The 17,412-nt window shown below is 52.5% G+C and overlaps 6 protein-coding genes across 6 annotated transcripts; 3 read left to right on the forward strand and 3 right to left on the reverse strand.

Annotated features, from left to right (window-relative positions):
- Positions 1–108: 108 nt before the first annotated feature.
- Positions 109–2,739, reverse strand: Z517_06957 (uncharacterized protein; the record flags this gene model as incomplete). Its single annotated transcript, XM_013428696.1, has 1 exon — positions 109–2,739. One exon carries the CDS (start codon positions 2,737–2,739, stop codon positions 109–111), a length of 2,631 nt encoding a protein of 876 aa, XP_013284150.1.
- Positions 2,740–4,330: 1,591 nt separating this feature from the next.
- Z517_06958 (uncharacterized protein) lies at positions 4,331–5,659 on the forward strand (the record flags this gene model as incomplete). The annotated part of the gene is made up of 2 exons (XM_013428697.1): positions 4,331–4,407; positions 4,462–5,659. 2 exons carry the CDS (start codon positions 4,331–4,333, stop codon positions 5,657–5,659), a joined length of 1,275 nt encoding a protein of 424 aa, XP_013284151.1.
- A 320-nt stretch (positions 5,660–5,979) lies between these two features.
- Positions 5,980–7,972, reverse strand: Z517_06959 (uncharacterized protein; the record flags this gene model as incomplete). The annotated part of the gene is made up of 8 exons (XM_013428698.1): positions 5,980–6,171; positions 6,261–6,413; positions 6,490–6,780; positions 6,873–7,102; positions 7,186–7,388; positions 7,467–7,507; positions 7,641–7,687; positions 7,768–7,972. The coding sequence occupies 8 exons, from the start codon at positions 7,970–7,972 to the stop codon at positions 5,980–5,982; spliced, it is 1,362 nt and encodes a 453-aa protein (XP_013284152.1).
- Positions 7,973–8,812: 840 nt separating this feature from the next.
- Z517_06960 (uncharacterized protein) lies at positions 8,813–10,858 on the reverse strand (the record flags this gene model as incomplete). The annotated part of the gene is made up of 1 exon (XM_013428699.1): positions 8,813–10,858. One exon carries the CDS (start codon positions 10,856–10,858, stop codon positions 8,813–8,815), a length of 2,046 nt encoding a protein of 681 aa, XP_013284153.1.
- Positions 10,859–12,695: 1,837 nt separating this feature from the next.
- Z517_06961 (uncharacterized protein) lies at positions 12,696–15,095 on the forward strand (the record flags this gene model as incomplete). The annotated part of the gene is made up of 12 exons (XM_013428700.1): positions 12,696–12,810; positions 12,868–12,954; positions 13,011–13,173; positions 13,244–13,328; positions 13,413–13,568; positions 13,656–13,857; positions 13,922–14,015; positions 14,103–14,139; positions 14,213–14,351; positions 14,408–14,492; positions 14,562–14,885; positions 14,960–15,095. The coding sequence occupies 12 exons, from the start codon at positions 12,696–12,698 to the stop codon at positions 15,093–15,095; spliced, it is 1,623 nt and encodes a 540-aa protein (XP_013284154.1).
- A 734-nt stretch (positions 15,096–15,829) lies between these two features.
- On the forward strand, positions 15,830–16,791 carry Z517_06962 (uncharacterized protein; the record flags this gene model as incomplete). Its single annotated transcript, XM_013428701.1, has 2 exons — positions 15,830–15,862; positions 15,925–16,791. The coding sequence occupies 2 exons, from the start codon at positions 15,830–15,832 to the stop codon at positions 16,789–16,791; spliced, it is 900 nt and encodes a 299-aa protein (XP_013284155.1).
- Positions 16,792–17,412: the final 621 nt, after the last annotated feature.

Below are 17,412 nucleotides of genomic sequence, written 5' to 3' on the forward strand. Positions count from 1 at the left end.
CTGGTGGAGAGAAAGAAATTACATTATCACTAGCACGTACTGGCCACATCATTGTATCGATACAGCCACGCTTTTGCTGCCTTGCCTTGTTTCCTCGTGCATGCAGACTCAACCCTTCCCAGCCAGCCGCATATACTGCTCCACGGCCGGCGACTCGGAAACGGTAAAAGAACTGATCGTCGGTGGCCTGCTGCGCCGCTTCCTCCGTAGACTCGAGTTGACTGCCACGCCGTCCTCTCGACATCGCACGTAGAAATGTGGGTGCTGGCTACGATCCGTCGGGCTGGCCCCTCCTTTCTGCATGTCGACCTGCCACTTCTTGGCTAGGAGACCGCCGCTGGGCCCCGCGCCACAGGTGCCCGACATGGTGTTGGAGGGCGGCGAGTTGATGGCCAGGGCAAACATGTTCTGCGGCTCCGTGTAGTCGGTCACGCGGCCGAGCAGGCAGAACGTCCATAACAGGTAGACGAGGCTGAAGCTGCTCAGCAGGAACACGGCCACGAGGATGACGTAGAAGACATTCTGCCACGTCTGCGTGCCCCCCGAAGCGTAGTCCTTGTAACTGACCCGCGCCTTGAAGTTCTGGTACTGCGGTTCGTCGAGCACGGCGACCGAGTAGTTCCAGAAGTGCACAAAGGGCGCATTGGACGACGACAAGAGCGCCGTTTCCCCCGCCAGCACCGCCACGGCCTCGCCAATCGTGGGCATGTTGGAAGTCAGCACCGTGGGGGTACCTGCGGAATATGCAGGGATCATCTGGCTGAGCAGGCGAGCACTCGAGGCGTTGGCGTCGTTGACCCCTGCAGTCAGCGACAGTGACCGAAGCCATTCCGACCCGACGTCTTTCCAATCCGCGACCCAGTCCCCAATCGGCGCATCCTTGACCGCGTGCACATAGGGCAGAGTGTTCCCACGGCTTTTATCGCACTCGACCGATAGCTGGCCACCGGACTGGGCGACACGATAGTATGTGGTGCAGTTGCGGTACTGAGCAGACTTGATGGAGCACAAGACATAATCGTCGGTCACATAGCTTCTTTTGTCCACCGGCGGAGGCGCCACCAGGAGATAAATGGCATAGTATCCCCATTTGCTGGAGATGAACCCTAGCGTGTTGTAGTCGATGGGCAACTTGGGAAAAATGGGCGCTTGCTGGACACCCTCGGTTGTGTCCGTGGCTGATCCGAAGTTGAATATATCGTCGACAGCAGTGGGATGCGGGAAATATGTGCTTGGGTCCTCAATGTTCGACACGTTGACGACCATGGGTTCCAGCTCAGCTGTCGACATACCCACACACAAGACATTGATCAGAGGCGCCGGTATCGCAGCCTGAATGAAGTACTCCCCGTTCCCCTGGAGATCCTCGGGTTGCAGGATCCGGTTTCTGGGGTCGCGCGCAGCGTTGAATAAGTTCGCATGGGGCATCGCTAGTGTAACATTTTGCACGAGTCTGGACCACTTCTCCGAGTCGGCCAGGATACTCTCATTGCTGGGGGTGATCCATTGCCCCTGGACCGTAGTGTTGTCGAACAATGTTGCGACTGGTGCAGGGCGACTACCGATCGAACTTTGGTCTAAGCTCAGATTTCCGACGTTCAGCCTCTCGCGCCAGTCCGACATGAATGATTTGAAGTTGTGAAAGCTCTGTCCTGCATAGTCGATCTGCAGACATGTATCGCCTTCGGGATGCGGACCGACGCCATCGGGGTCAGGATCCTCTTGAACAGGCGTTTCACAGCTTTGGGCAAGATAGATCGAGTTGGCGTAAGAAGCTGCCACTTGACCCCAAAGCGTTCGATCTTCCAGAGGCCCAAACTTTGGCTTGGGCGCCACCAATGCTTCGGCGGCGGTGGTGTAGAAGGTCGCGGCCAACACGGCGATGAGCACCATGATACCGAGGATAGTCGAGGCAGCATATCTGACCACTATCCAGTTCGTGATGAGTGTTCCCGGTTGCATGACCCATGACCTCATGGTCATCTCTGCGATGCTGATGCCGCTGTTCTTCTCCGTCTTTGCAAATGCGCGACGACTCAATATCTGACCAAGCAGCGCCACGAAAATGGTGACAAAGGATAACTCGACCGTCTTAGATAGCAGAGCGGAGAGAAGAGTGGCGTTCCCAAAGGAGAGGTGGCCGTTGGTGCCGATTCGTTGGCCCCATCGAGGTTTTGCAAATGCGATACCGAGGAAGACGCCCGAGAAGACGGTCGAGTAAACTGCGAGGGCTACTATTGATATAGTCCACCACGACCACGGACTTGTCAAGATGTCGCCATGCGTTGGACAGTTCTCATCAACCCTAGTGTGAGTAGGCAATAGTCCGACTTCTGGAGAGAAGTCTTGTGAGGTTTGTTGATTGAGTCGGCTGTACGACGATCGGCCCGACCTGAACGATTTCGCATCTTCTTCGGGGGAAGAGGTATTTTGGTAAGGAGTACTGCGACTTGGGCCCAACACGATCGAGTCTGGCGCTGCAACCGTGCTCTTGGAAGCATCTGTACTCGTGAAAGACTGTCCTTTGGAACCCACTGGAACACGCTTGACTAGCTTCGACAAGCCCGAGATGTTCAATCCGACGACAGGCTCTTCCCTCCATTCCGATGAAGGGGCGAGGTCCTGGAACTCATGATCCTCCTGTGGCGCTCGTTCGTAGCTGTTTTCCGGCATCAGCGACGAGTTCTGGCGTCGAAAAGACCGTCGGGGGTGAAAAAGCGCATGTTCGTCCCCATCCATTGCGAGTAACGACGCTGTCTTTCAAGCGTTGACATTCAAAACACGACTGAGGTCGATCTCTCGAGGTTGAGGGGATCTGATACTGGCAAAGGTGGATTCGGCGGCATGACGGTGGGGACTGGCTCCAACGGAGTAAATTGTGAGGCTGAAAACTGGAGAGTCCTAGAGACTGTTTCGCTTCTTTGTCTAGCCCATGGCCGGAACTGGCGCAGATAACAGAGTAGGTAACGATAGCAGTTGAAGCCGCAGTCGCTCGTCGCTCTTCCCGTAACCGAAGGGCGCTAGAAAGCAAAGACACGCCATCTCCTCCCGCCCAAAATGCTCGACTAGGTACCTTTCAGTAAGGACTTAGCGACGAGGCGCACATCCAGGGCGACAGACTTATGCATGATTGAGCTCGACGATTGGGTTGCCGGGTGAGGAGGTGGTGCAGCGCGGGTTGAGTGCGACTCTCTCGCTCGAGCCGACGTCGAGGGACAAACAAAGGCCTTGGGCATTGGTGCTTGAATTGTAGCATCAACGCTAAGATGCAATCAATCTGTTAGGGTGTTGATTGAACCAACATGCTGAATCCGTCTTGATCAAAGTGGCTGCATCGACAAAAGTCGCAGTCTCTGGTGGCTTGGCGGCTGCACCGAGACAAGTCACCATCTGAGTGGGAGGGAGATTGACCAGCCGTCCACAACCTTCATGTGCTGTATTTACTCCTGTTCTCCTCCATCTCATGTCCTTCTTTGTCCCTGTCCGGGCCTCGGGCGCATGGATGTGCTTCCCGAGCCACTAATCAAGCAGTAATCTGCGGCTTGTGCCACCTCCCTACCGAGACTCCAGAATGAATAAGAAGAGACGCAGACAGACTCGATATGGTCATCCTTTCCTCCACCCATGCGCTAAGCCCTGTCGCCCATCCTGCACACCTGCTGAGCACGATTACTTCGAGTATAAGGCTGAAGATTGTCTGCTCATGACCATGCAGCTCGGGAACCGCCAGCTCATCAGGGCCGTGGTACAGGGCAAATACCCTCGACACCCTTCAAAACGCCAGCAGATCCGCCCCCAAGCAACTAACCGACGCCCTGTCACACACACGATGTTCATTAAATACTCGGTACATTTCCATCGCCAGATCCCTTGAGACATTTCTGCTGTGCGACCACAACTGGTCTTGGGGCCCCTCGCCATCCCCTGCGCATGTGGTGTTAAATGGTAGGCAGCCGGACCTCCCAAGACACCCCATCGTGGATGTGCCCGGGCGATCATCCACCAGACAGGGAGGGTGCACCCAGGGTGATCAAGACCTCTGGCTTAGATGAGCCTTGCACAAGCCGCGTGGGACGCCTTAGCTGGCACACCCTGACACTTCCCTGTCAGCAAACCCCTACCAACCAATCAGAAGTCCCTCGAGGTCACAGCTGGAGCTGTCAGTTCTCGTTGCCCCCAATCTTCTCAATCTTGTACACGGAGATTCTTGGCTTCGACAATTCCTAGTAGACACAATATATGTCGATTTGACCTGAGAATTCGCATTCTTGGACTGACTTCTGGATCCTGAGACGCGGTTTGGCTATCCTTTGCCCTAACTTTTGCGGTGATGAGAATTTCCAGGCTCAGCACGACGCGGAAGAAGGCTTTCTCCCACAAAGTCCGGACAGGGTGCATTACATGCAAGTAAGTCTGCGTCCCTGTGTGTGCCCTACTTGCTCACGAGGCAAGGCAACGCAGGGTAAAGTGTGATGAAGCGAAGCCTGCCTGTTTGAACTGCAGGAGGGGGAATCGTCAGTGTCTTGGGTACGCGATTCCAGCGGCCAAGATCTTCACGTTAGAAAGTCGTGGAAGTCCTTCGTCCAAACGAGGATTACCGAGTCGGATCCCACAGACAGCTACCTGCGACGATGAGCTGCTCCTCTCCAAGACTGTCGACGCGTCGTTCGGTACGAGTGAAGAATTACGGTCTTTACAGCACTGGCTCCTCCTAACATCACCCGTCCTGGCCCACTATGGCCCACAGGGAGATTTCTACACCGTCCTTGTCCCCCAGCTCGCCCAGCAATCTCCTGCCGTCAAACACATGCTCGTTGCTCTCTCCATGACGCACGAAAAGTTCCACACAGGTGTTACCGCTGCCACTCCCACAATGACCTCGCGAGCGGTCTCCCACTACATTGCCGCCATAGCTGAGATCAGAAACAAGAACCCTCCTAAGCTCCATGTGGTCATCGCTTCCCTTGTTGCGTGGGTCATAGAGCTGTTCCAGAACAACCTCCCAGCAGCCGTAGTACACCTGCGTGGGACGCTCAAACTTTTGCGCGAATACAAGCGGTCGAAGCCCTCGCGTGGAGCACAAGAGGTTTTGCAAAGTTCCATTCTGCCCACTTCAAGTCTGGCCAAAGGCTTGACCCAGCTGATGATTCTCACCGGTCCGACATCCGGAGAGATAGAGCCGGAGTACCAAGGTCATATATGCCATCCATGGGGAGGCTCGGCGTTTTCGTCCTTTGTCGAAGGTAGGACCACTATCTGCCGCTATATCGAGCAAATCGCAGATACCGAGCACGCGTGCGATGTTAGGGAGATGGAGAGACTGCTGGGCAACTGGTTCGAGCGCGCCCGACGATGGGACCAAGAGACTATCCCTACATCCGCCCGGACGGCACTTCTCCTGTTGTTCAACCTCGCCCTGGCTCTTCTCCCGGCCAGTGACGTCGCAGGATTCAGCTATGCCGTCAACCCGAGCACAATCGACTTTGTGGTTGACAAAGCCACTGAACTGGCGAATATCTATCAAAAGGTTGAGCAGAGCAATCGAGATCTGAAGCAAACGCTGATTATCGTGCTCGGATTTGTTGAGCGTCTCTTTCCAGACTCTCGTAGCCACGGCCAGGCATTGCTGTTATTGAACCAGCTGCGTGGACATGGATGATTACGCTGTATGTCAGCTTCAGACAATTCAACATTCCAGGCTTAGAGCGGTACAGGTGTGCACAAGGGCTACAGCAGGATAGAATGCAACCTGTCTGCTTGGATCATCTGTTCCAGTTTTGTACAGCTGTTCAACCTTGGGCTTAGAAGCCTCTCACACCGTTCTGTCCAAATGGACTATGGAATTATTCGCCTGGGTTGAGCTCGGGTCACTTGACATGACCGACTCCTGGATATGTTTTCCAGTACCTCGACCCCTTACACGCTCCGTAGATGGTGCTCTGGTGCCGACTTCAGGTTCATATACGAATCACCCTGGCCTCAAAGCTGCTTGGCACCATCCGTGGTCACCATGGCCTTTCGGTCGTGCGAGAGTCTCCATCTGAGCCACAACAGCCAGACAGCAAATACAAAAACAGTCATGGGAATGGCGGTGGCAGGCAATATCCACCACATCTGCGACACGCTTATGTCGGTGCCGTCAAAGTTGAAGACTACCGTGCTCAATAACGACTGTGGTCGGAGTCAGCCTTCTTCCGTTTGAGGGATCAAATGCCACTCGAAGGACCCAGTAGCTGCCAGGCCCTTGTGTTCACACGTACCGACACGAAAGTCCCGGGGAGGAAGAACATGGTCACGGCGGCGATGGTAATCATGGACGCACTGTCGCGCTGGGTCTGCTGCGCAATCCTGGCCGTGAGTTCTGCAATCTCCTTGTTGTCGCGACTCTCGGCTTGGTTGGCGAGATGGAAAAGCTGTTGTCACGCATTGATCAGGTTCCGCACAATCTTCTTCTCACAAAATATTGCCACTGGGGCTGGCTTATCTCACCAGATTGATTTGTGTCGCCGTGCGGGCTCTGTAGTCTGCGACGAGTTGTCTGAGGGAGCGACAGCTCGACATGAGGAAAGCCAGAGACTCGCCGGACTGTTCGATAGGCTGACTCGTACTTTGCACCACCGCAGGCTCAGCCAGAGAAACATAACTGGTCCGCACCTCGTGCAAGAAATCGAGATGTGCTTCAAATTCTGAGACTTTGCGGAACAGAATTTGCCAACTCCTGGAGAGGCGGTGGAGCTCTCTGATCATCGAGTCCACAGCCTCGTGGGGTTCGTTTGCTTCCTATCCAACGTGAGAAAGCACGAAACCTTTTGCGCTACCTCTCGACCCCAGGACCGGCCGGGAAGAAAGGTATAGATGGACAAACGACGTACGAATCGCTTCATGCGGCCTCGGATGGTCGCCATCTCCCGCTGCCAGAGTCTCAGCGTCTCGTCTGCGACGACCACATCCAACTTGAACGGAACGCGCAGGTTGTGCAGGGCGAGTCGCGGGACGGCCGAAGGAGGGAAATTGAGACAAAAGTAAATCGACGAGCCCGTGGCGAGGGAAGTTGAAACCTGTGTGCACGCAGTAGCGGCTGGGGCGTATTCATACAACATATCTATCCCATAAGCCGTTTGGTGGTTAGTTCCTCTGACCTCATTTGCTGCTTTAGACGGAGGAGGAGGCTTGGGTGCTTCGAACCAAAAGATTGGGCTTTCCCCCGCTCATCTCGACCGGTAAAGTGTGCGTGCTTGATCGTGTACCAGTGTCCCAACCCGCAGACGGCTGTGATCAACAGGTCTGAGAGCCCAGCGCGGGCGCGCAACAGTTTGAGAATGGTCGGGTCGACCGCGACGTCGCCAATCTCGCTGTCTGTGCGGCCGGGGCCAAGGCTTTCGAGGAAGCTGTGCGTGCGTTAGGTCCAGAATCGGAATTCAGGAGGTGGCAGGAAAGGGGGGGGGAGGTGATTGAAGGAGGCATACAATACGCGCACGAAGCAGTTCTGGGGCGGAGGATGCGAGTCCTGCGTTTGGCGACCGGTCAGTCTACCAGACAGTCAGCCAGGCTAGCAGTGCCTATCACATGTAGAAGCAGGTGAAAAGGTACCATAGATGGAATATCATATTGAGATACCTGGAGATATATCGAGTACTCACCGACAAGAACCTCTCCAGTGCCCGACCATCCAAGTTACGACGCCAATCTGCCTCACGATCAGTCAGACAAAATAACCCCTCGAGACAAAGAAAAGATCCAGCTGGGTAAAGGCTGTAAAAAACTCACGAGACGTGCCCCCCTCGTCAATATCGAGAACATGCACGCCCTTCCACGCGACATTCGTCCAGGTCTCGCGGTCCTTGAGGGCCTGTTCGAGTTCGTCGGCGTCGACTGTCTCGGGACAGTGTGCGTGTTTACTTTGAGGGACGACGTATGTATTGTTACCGTCACGGTCAGCGTCACGGTCAGTCACGTGAGTTGACGACGCCATTTGATGATCCATTCACTCATTCATTTGTCTCGGTCTCTTCACCACTCCTTGACTATTTAAATTTTTTTTTTTTGGTCCCTTAGTAGATAGAGTCCTCAAGATTGGACATGACGACGAAACTCCTCCCCAAGGACCAGGGTCAGGCATACATACTAGTATCGGGACACTAAGTATAGATATACTTAGTACTTAGCATGTATGTATGTTCTCATGTATGCATGTATGTAAGACTCGTCAATGCTACAAGTACTTAGTTACTAGTATCTACTAGGTAATTGGCTGATTGGTCGCCTCATCCTTTTTTTTTTGGCCCCCTCTTTGCATGCTGCCTACGAGTACCCGTGGAGCGGGATACCGCCGGAGAGACGCTGTCGATGGACTGACCGGTGAGGCACTAACTGGCCGTCCCTGCGTTCGCCCCTTGTCTACCGTATCACGAGGTGTGCGAGTAGTAGTAGTGGTAGTACATCGCGTACCGCGTACCATACTAGTACCTAGCGTAGGTACCTACTGAGTAGGTATATGTACGTACATATATATGATAAGGATATACATACACTACCGCCATCATCACCATCGCCTCGAGACCCATATCTCCATGCCCCTTGAACCATCAGCCTTGTCATTCTGATCCCTATATCTACCAAATACTTAGTAGTGGCTTGGCGATCAAGATGGGATATACTACCTACTAGTTACGAGGTACAGACAGGAGGTATCACAGTCTCACGCAATAGACATTAAGTATCTGCTGATAGCCAACTACTGGATCTCTCATGGCCAAGATTCCCGCCTCAAATGGGACGAATGAACGATCAGGGTCAATATCACGGCGTCTGCTCATCCGCTGCTGTGCGTACCGTTCACACCATTTGTCTGCCCATTCACAGCACCAGCCTTCCAACACGTATAAACCTTTGCTTCCCAATGCATCAAGGGCTCTTTCCCAACCCACGCCGCAGGCACTGCCCGATTCTGTGTAATCTCCCTCCAGTCATTGCGGTCCCTATCTGGCCAATTTGGCACAACATACTGAGCCCCCGGAGTGTCTTGATCCGTAAAGTTGGCAACGACAACCACGGGGTTGGTCGTCCCTCGCACCCAGGCCATAATTTTCCCGCCACGGCTCTGGTCGACGTGGATGAACGATGTGTCGTCCACGCCCAGCGCAGGACAATTCTTGCGCAGGTCAACGAGCGTGGCCACATAATTGAAGACCCGAGTCCTCCAGTCGTCACTTTTTCGCTCATAGTTCACGGGATCTGATTGTTTTTCGGAAATGTCCAGGTCCATCTGATCACAAAACTCCTCACCAGCGAAAATCATAGGGATCCCAACAGCGGTGAGAAAGCATGCGAACGCCAGCTTGGCCCGTCGTTCGATGTCATCGACCCTGCAGTTAGACAGGAAGTTGTACAATCTTTCCTTCCGATTGCCTTCGACATCATGCGATGTGATGTAGTTTACCGCTTGCGCTCCATCTGTGTATCCGTCCAAGGTGCAGTCGACCATCTTTCTGACTGTCCACTCAAAGTTATCACCGTCAGCAGCTTCTCCCACGATTGCCGCTCGGATGCGGCCCTGAAAAGGTTCGTTCCACAGTGCGTTCAGGGTGCCAGAGGTGAGAAGATCTTTCGGCACGCTAAGCTCTTCTCCTATGACGATGAACTTGTTGGTCGAGCCACCTCTTGTCTGATGTAGTTGCCACGCGTAGTCCTTGTAATATTTGATGAAGTTGTAGTTGGCCACATTGTTGATACTGTCCAATCGAAGACCAGAGACGCCGAAATCGAGCAGCCAGCGATGGAGATGAGCCCTGTGGAATGACCACGATGGCGGATGTTTCAAGGTCGCTTGACCCGTCTGTGGATCATACGTCTGCTGGGGATCCTTGATATATCGCCAGAGACTCCCTCCGTACGGGTTCCTCGGTCCTTGGTTGTGGGATGTGTAGCTGTCGGCATTCCCAGATTCCGTGAATTTTTGCAATGGGTCGTTTGGATGGTCGGGATCCAGAGCAACAAGATGGAACTGCATGAATGCTGCATATATGTAGGGGTCATGGCCAAACGCCATGACCGTGTCCAGAATCAGTCTTGTGCTAGGTGTTATTGTCTGAATAAGGTCAACGAGGCTAGCAGTTGAACCAAGATCCGCGTCAGGGGCAAAGTAATGAGCGGTCGAGTATCCCCATTGATCCTGATACTTGGAGTCTGCGATGGGCAGGAGCTCCAAAGCATTGATCCCAAGATCAGCCACAATAGCCTCTTTCCGAACCGCAGAGATGCTGCTGAATCTGACCCCGGGAGTGGCCTTGTCGAACAAGGCTTGGACATCGGCAAAAGTGCCTCGATCAATTTGCTTGCCATTTGGGCCAGATTTCGCCCACGAAGCTGGCAACTCGTAGATGACCATCTGATTATTGGGGGGAACTTGGGATTGGACTGGATCAGGGACCCGTTCCACTTCTGTCCCGTCGATATCACACGGCCATAGCTTTCCGTCACGGAACTTGATCACTGCTGGAGGCTGCATCGAAGCAACCCGTGGTTGGTCCCCAAATTGCTTGTAGTCTACAGTGTATGCGAGTGGGTCTGTTATTTTGATCTTGCCCGAACCTGTTGAGGTAGGATAGGTGTTATCCACCTCGAACCAGTAATGGTAGACTTTGTCATTCTGCAGCGGTGGCTGTATGGTATCCGGGGCGAGTTCCCAAAGGCCGTTCTGCGTTTGTGACAGGTCGCCAGCGAATAAAGTCGTCACCGCTCCGGGGCTTGGTGTAGCCTTGAAAGTGCCGAGAATCAATCGCGGCACTGACTGGCTGGCTGGAGACCAAAGCACGAATCGTTCCTTGCGGCGTTGAAGCAGATCGAATATTGGCGCCATGATGAGAACGAACTACTAAGTAAGTACTAGTAGTAGGCAGCAGCAATCGTGGTGAGAGGGAGATAGCAAGAACAGAGAATCTGCCTCTTTTATTTTATAGGAGGATAGCCTGGACTGATCGGTGAGGCTGAGGCTGGTGGCTGAGGTTCAGCTCGAGAGCTCTGGACCCTGAGACGACCAAGGGTGTCTGAAGCTGTAGGACCTTGCAGTACAAGGAACCCCAAGTGATTGATTGGATTCGTCGTGAATTTCAAGTTGCGGTCTGGATTCCACGTGCGCAGGTACAGCTTGGGAAGGCGCAACCCACCATTTGTCTCTCGCCCAATTCGGTAAGAGCAATTTGGAGCTGAACACCTTCTCCTCTCGTCTGGCCAATCAATCGATTTCAGCATCGAGACCCTGCATCTTTCAACAGCACCTCTACGAAACATGCAGACGCAGACGGGATGGAAATTCAGCCAGCCATGAGATGTGTGGTAAGGCTGAGCGAGCGTGAAAATTTTCTTGGGAACAACAACTGAGTCTCAGCGAGATGAGTACTACTACTACCCCCCCGAGCTGTTTGATGCTGCTCTGATGCTGCTCTAATGCAGTTTTGATGCTGCGTCGGATCCGCGTCGGATGCACATCAACACTGTACAGTACTATCAAACTACTACTAGTAAGTGAGTTATCGATAATTGATGAGAGAGGTTGCTGCCAGCGCTCTTTCAAGCACTATACGGTACTACTGTAGCCGTGGCTTCTTGAAGCTTCTGCAAAGATTGTAGCTCCACCTTGGAGAGGTGGTTAAGAATCACCAGGCGCTGACTGACCTACGCCAGGAGGTCATCGCCCGGACTCTATCAATACGCTCGAATCGCCGCGCTCGCTCGCCAGCCGCCGAGCACCTAGGCTCTACTGGGTACTCAGTACTTGGTAACTAAAAATATGGTGCAAACAATTTGGGGCTAAGTACCTCGTAGCTACGCCTCACTATATAGTAGCAGTACTAGAGGCGTTGTTGGCTTTGGCTGATCATGGTATTATCGAGGTTGGTGTAGAGTCATGTCACTTGAGCTGGTTGATTCCCCTCCCACACTCATCACACGCGCGTTTCCATCATTGACAGTGTTACAGACTTCTACCAAGTACCAAATAGGATCACACGGATGAACCTAGTATGCGGCAGGAATTGCCAGAAATCCCATTCACAAGTACAGTTGCATTTGAAACGCGTCACGATACTTTCCTAATTCAGCGCGCGCTAGATTTCCATGTTCGTCCGAATCATTCATCTGAGTTATCAGTTTGGAAATTGACCTCGTCACGTGACTAGTCACATGTACCTAACAGTGATTTCACTTCTCTCCTTGCTTGAGCTCTCGTACACATTTATGCACGAACGTTACGGTGCTCCTCAAAATGCATTACCACGATGTCAATCTTGGATTCTCCCCTAAAGATTCCCCTACAGATAACGGATAAATGTTACGTCGCAGTCCTTTTGTCCCGGAAGGTCGCCGACCCGGATGCCGCTTTCTACTACTTCTTTGTGTGGGGCTCTACGAGAATGTGGGGTCTCCATATCCGGCTTACGGAGTATTCATCCTCCTATGATCCGGGGACTGTACTACAACTTCGGAATGCTTCTTCTGAATTACATTCTCGGAAGCCTTACCTAGCTGGTTCGGTGACCTTGAGATGGGTCTATAGATCTCAACGCCGGAGGGAGAAGCCCCAAAGAGGGTTTTCTGGATGACCTCGCCGCGCTGACTGTGTAATTATCGAAGAATAGCAGAATACTACTACCGAGTACCCAGGTAGCCTCATGAGTCCTGCCAGCTCTAGTAGGATCATGGCTGTGTCCACGGGAGATGTTAGTACCGTCCAATATGTTGTCGTCGTCGTCGGCTTGTTTTTAATATACAAAATTCTACATATCGGAATGCGGCCTAAAAACTATCCGCCAGGTACGTTTGCAATACTCTCTCAAACAGATTCTCTCGCTGCTGTCTAACTTTTTTCAGGTCCGCCAACGATACCGATCGTAGGCAACTTGCTACAGATACCAATCAAGAACTTCCACCTTGGTTTCCAAGAGATTGCTAAAAAATGTACAGAGTCCAGCCAGCTCTATGACGAGTGCCCAACTTACTGAGATCGCGACCAGATGGCCCAATCGTCTCCCTGAAACTGGGTGCCACTGATATGATCATGCTCAACCACCCCACAGCGGTTCGGGAATTGCTCGAGAAGAGAAGCAACATTTATTCTGCCAGACCGGACATCTATATTCGTGAATACCTTGACAACTACAATATTCTCCTTCGCGAGTAAGTCGAAACCGGGAGGACAAGGGTTCGCCGAAGCAGACAGAACAGACACTAAAAGGTCCGAGGACAGCAACGATGATATGTGGCGCAGACAGCGGAAACTGTATCATGCTCGTCTGAACGTGAAAACCACCGACACGTATTTGCCCTATCAGGTAAATATTTACTACACGATCGTCCCTCTAGATCGACAATCATAGGATACTATCAGAGGCTAGTACTGACATTTACGAATCCAGCACTTCGAGTCAGTCCAGTTCCTCCATGATCTTCTCTACCAACCCGAAGAGTTTCTCGAACACACGCGAAGATTTACCGCAAGCGTGTCCACAACCTTGATATACGGGTGGAGAACTCCCAAGATCCATGATGGTTGGGTGAAGAGACTCTTGGAGGTAATGTAAACCTTCAAGTTGTCAAAACATGTCTATCTGAGATATGATAGACGAAAGATATGCTCTGACGCTCAAGATTACTAGTAGTGGTTTGACGCCACTTCAGACGCAATTAATTTCCAACTCGTGGATTTTTACCCCTTTCTCAAGCCATGGTACCGCATCATGCCCCATTGGATGAGCTCCTACAAGCGCACGTTGCGTCGCATTCGACAATTGGAGAATGCTACCTTCCTTCCCTTGCTGGAAGAAGCGAAGAGGAGGATCCAGGAGGGCAAGCATTATCCTTGTGAGTGCCTCTCTGCCTCCCTCGCCATGAGAAATCTTTATTAACAAGACCCTCTGTGCCCTAGGCTTTACAGCTGACATGCTCCTCGACAAGGACGCTGATAGACTTGAGGATGTACAAATTGCACATAACGCCGGCAATGGGTTCGGTGCAGCAATGTGAGTACTCGGTATATTCACTGGAAATAACACCCATAATTGAGGGGAAGGTGGAATGAATAAACCTGGGACTCTGACCTTCTCAAGGGACACGACGAGTAATACATTGATGGGCTTCATAAAGGTCAGTTTCGCTCCCCCCATCGAATCGAAGTGTCTCGCCTGACGAGGCCCTTGTGCTTATGCTGCATTCTTAGGCCATGGCTCTGTATCCCGAAGTCCAGGCCAAAGGCCAAAAAGAAATCGATTCCGTCATAGGTGCAGACAAGATGCCGAGCTGGGATGACCGAGCCCGTCTCCCGTATATACGTGCGATCGTGGAGGAGACGGTGCGATGTGAGCCACGGTCAGGTCAGGCCATATATATGTCCGACATCTGACAGATCGCACAGGGGCCCCCAGTCCTTTGACGGCGGCAGCACCTCATTCCTTATTGAAGGACGACGTTTATAACGGAATGGTGATTCCCAAGCGTTCGTTGGTTTTGATCAATGCATGTTCATCCCCTTGGCGAGCAGATTTGATTCCATCCATGGACTAATCAAGCCCATTCTTCCAGGTGTGGACTTTAAACCACGGGACATTTGCAGAGCCCCGGCAATTCAGACCCGAGCGTTTCACCGACGAAAGCACCGCCCTCGAAAGCACGGCAATCAGCCCCGACTCTTCCAAACGGCCTCACTTTACCTTTGGCGGTGGACGGCGTGTCTGCCCTGGATTCCACGTTGCCGAGCGAGCCCTCTTCATCGCAATCTCGCGCATGCTGTGGTCATTTGACATCCGACGCAAGTACGACAGCAATGGCAACCCAACCCCGATCGAACCCGACGCCGTGACCCCAGGATTTATTGTCCGCCCTGCTGATTTTGAGTTAGTAGTCGTTCCCCTACGTTAACCGTGTCTGTTGTTCCTGAAGCTCACACCGACTGATTGTGTCTGGGTAGATGCGACATCAAACCACGAGACGCCCACCGAAAGGATATGATCATCAACGCTTGGAAGGAATGTGAAAAGGAGCTTGACAGCGAGGGGAATTACACAGAGGAGTTTTTCAGGAGGACTTTCAAGAAGAAGTTTTAGGGGTTGGGAGAGATCTTCACCCCCATATTGTTGGGAGTACTAGTATGTTGTCGACACAATGAGGGACAAAAGCCTCAACTGATGGGCAGTAATTATATCGAGAGGGCATCTTCCGGTGCAAAGATCTCGGGTCCCTGCACGGTTTCTCGTGTCTTTTGAGAGGTACCGTGGCAGAAAGATACCACATTGCCACCACTACATAACGTCGGCGGACAGTGGAGGGAGGGAGCTATTGCATCGCCCTTTTTTCGTCCGTGTACACGGCGTCGTACATACACATGCAAGCACTTCTTGGCAGTCTATGCACAGTGCACAGTGCAGCACAAATGCTCATTTTGGGTGCTAGTAGCCAGCCGACTCGTGTTGATACGAAGTGTTGGCATCCCGGAATCATTCGTCCGGCCACCGGCGGAGATTCTGGTGTGTTTCAGGCTGCCAGACATGCGGGATCCTCAATGTTCCACATGGCGCAATTGATGGGAAACCAATAACAATAAATAGCGTGATGGTCTTGGCTCGGCATGGGAATCGATCATGGTTGGAATTACAATAGCCACTGCTACCGGACGAGAGAGTATAAATGCTCTTACAAACCCCCCATGGGGTCGGGCTCCTTGGGGTCGGGCTCCTTTCCTTTCCTTGACTGATCGATCAAACGAGCGAAACATACATGTCGGTATAATAACAAGTCTCTCTCCGGATTATCCACGTTAGCCTTTTTTTTTCTCTCCGCCATGTCTGAGATCAAATCAGTCGCTCTTGCTGGTGTATGTAATGTCGAAGAATGCCACAGTAAACGGAAAAATGAGCTGACCAGTTTGGGCACCAGGCAACTGGCAATCTGGGACCTCATGTCCTCAAAGCCCTTGTCGACGCGAGCTTTGCCGTCACTGTTCTCACCCGTTCCAAAAAGTCAGGGGCAGATCAGACGACGGCCAAATTTGTCCAAGTCGACTACACATCCGTCGAGTCCTTGACTGCCGCCCTCAAAGGGATCGATGCGCTCGTGTCCACCGTGGCGGGTGAGGCCATCGAGAACCAAACCGTCCTTATCGACGCCGCCATCGCCGCCGGGGTGAAGCGTTTCATCCCCTCCGAATATGGCACTGTCACGACCAGCCCCAAAGTCGAAAACTTGCCCGTCTATGCCTCGATGTTCAAGATCAAGCGCTATCTTGAAGAGAAGGCCAAGGCGGGAAGGCTGACTTGGACTGTCCTTGCATGCGGTGGCTTCTTAGAGTTCTTGTTTGGGTCTCCCGCGCTTCTTGATTTTGCTAATCACAAGGCTGTCTTGTTCGACGAGGGTGACAACAGGATTAGCTCCACGTCGCTGCCTGTTATCGGGAAGGCTATTGTTGGAATTTTGAAGAATCTCGAGGCCACGGAGAACAGGGTTGTGCGAGTTTCCGAGGTCATCTTGACGCAGAACCAGCTGCTGCGAATCGCACAAGAGCTGAGACCGGATATCAACTGGCAAATTACCCGGGTACCGGCAAGTGCAGTGCTGAAAGAGGGCCTGGATGGACTCAGCGCCGGTGACTTTAGCACAGCCGCTATTTTGAAGGTGATAGGGGGTACAGCTTTTGCTGGTGACGCTTACGGCGCCGCTTATGATGAGAACGACAACGAACTTCTTGGTATCAAAGAGCTGACGGAAGAAGACTTGAAGACACTTGTTGCTGGAAAGCTCGCATAGATGTGCGGTATGAAGAAACGATGACTTGGCATTCCGAGTGAAGATGTCTGTATCATATTTATTTTCACCCCCGGTGCAGCTGATGTTGTCCAAGCATGAGCATTTCATCGAAGTGGCGAGGGTAGCCATCGTCATATTAGGGAAGGTACGCAATCTGTCCTAAAAGGGAATGTATCATCCTAATATGGAAGGAGACGTCTATTGGACCATGTGACCCCAACCAGGATAGAAACGAACAAGGCTCCCGGAGAATTGCGTTTCGGAACTTGAAACTCGATTAAATCGTCAATCCCCTGACATGTCCATCCAGCCTTCAGGGTCTGAAAGGCTTGGTTGCGTACCTGGTCAAAAGATCAGCTTTGACCCCGGCCAGTTGCATTCGCCCAGAGACAAGTTTGGATGCGGCGGGAAACAATTCGGCGAGTGTCAAGGAGAGTCTGCGCCGACCAAAAGCGATCACCGGTGAACGAGAAGCGCCAACGGAACAAACATGGCACTGCACTCCGCTCTTCGCTAACTTGACCTGGTAACCTGGAGAATCTCCGGCATGGCATTACTTGTACGCTGGTTTTCCTGGACGACTTTCAAAGTCGCGGGTAAATTTCCTCCATCGAACAAGTC

This window comes from Fonsecaea pedrosoi (assembly GCF_000835455.1).
Source record: "Fonsecaea pedrosoi CBS 271.37 unplaced genomic scaffold supercont1.4, whole genome shotgun sequence".
Taxonomy (NCBI): domain Eukaryota; kingdom Fungi; phylum Ascomycota; class Eurotiomycetes; order Chaetothyriales; family Herpotrichiellaceae; genus Fonsecaea; species Fonsecaea pedrosoi.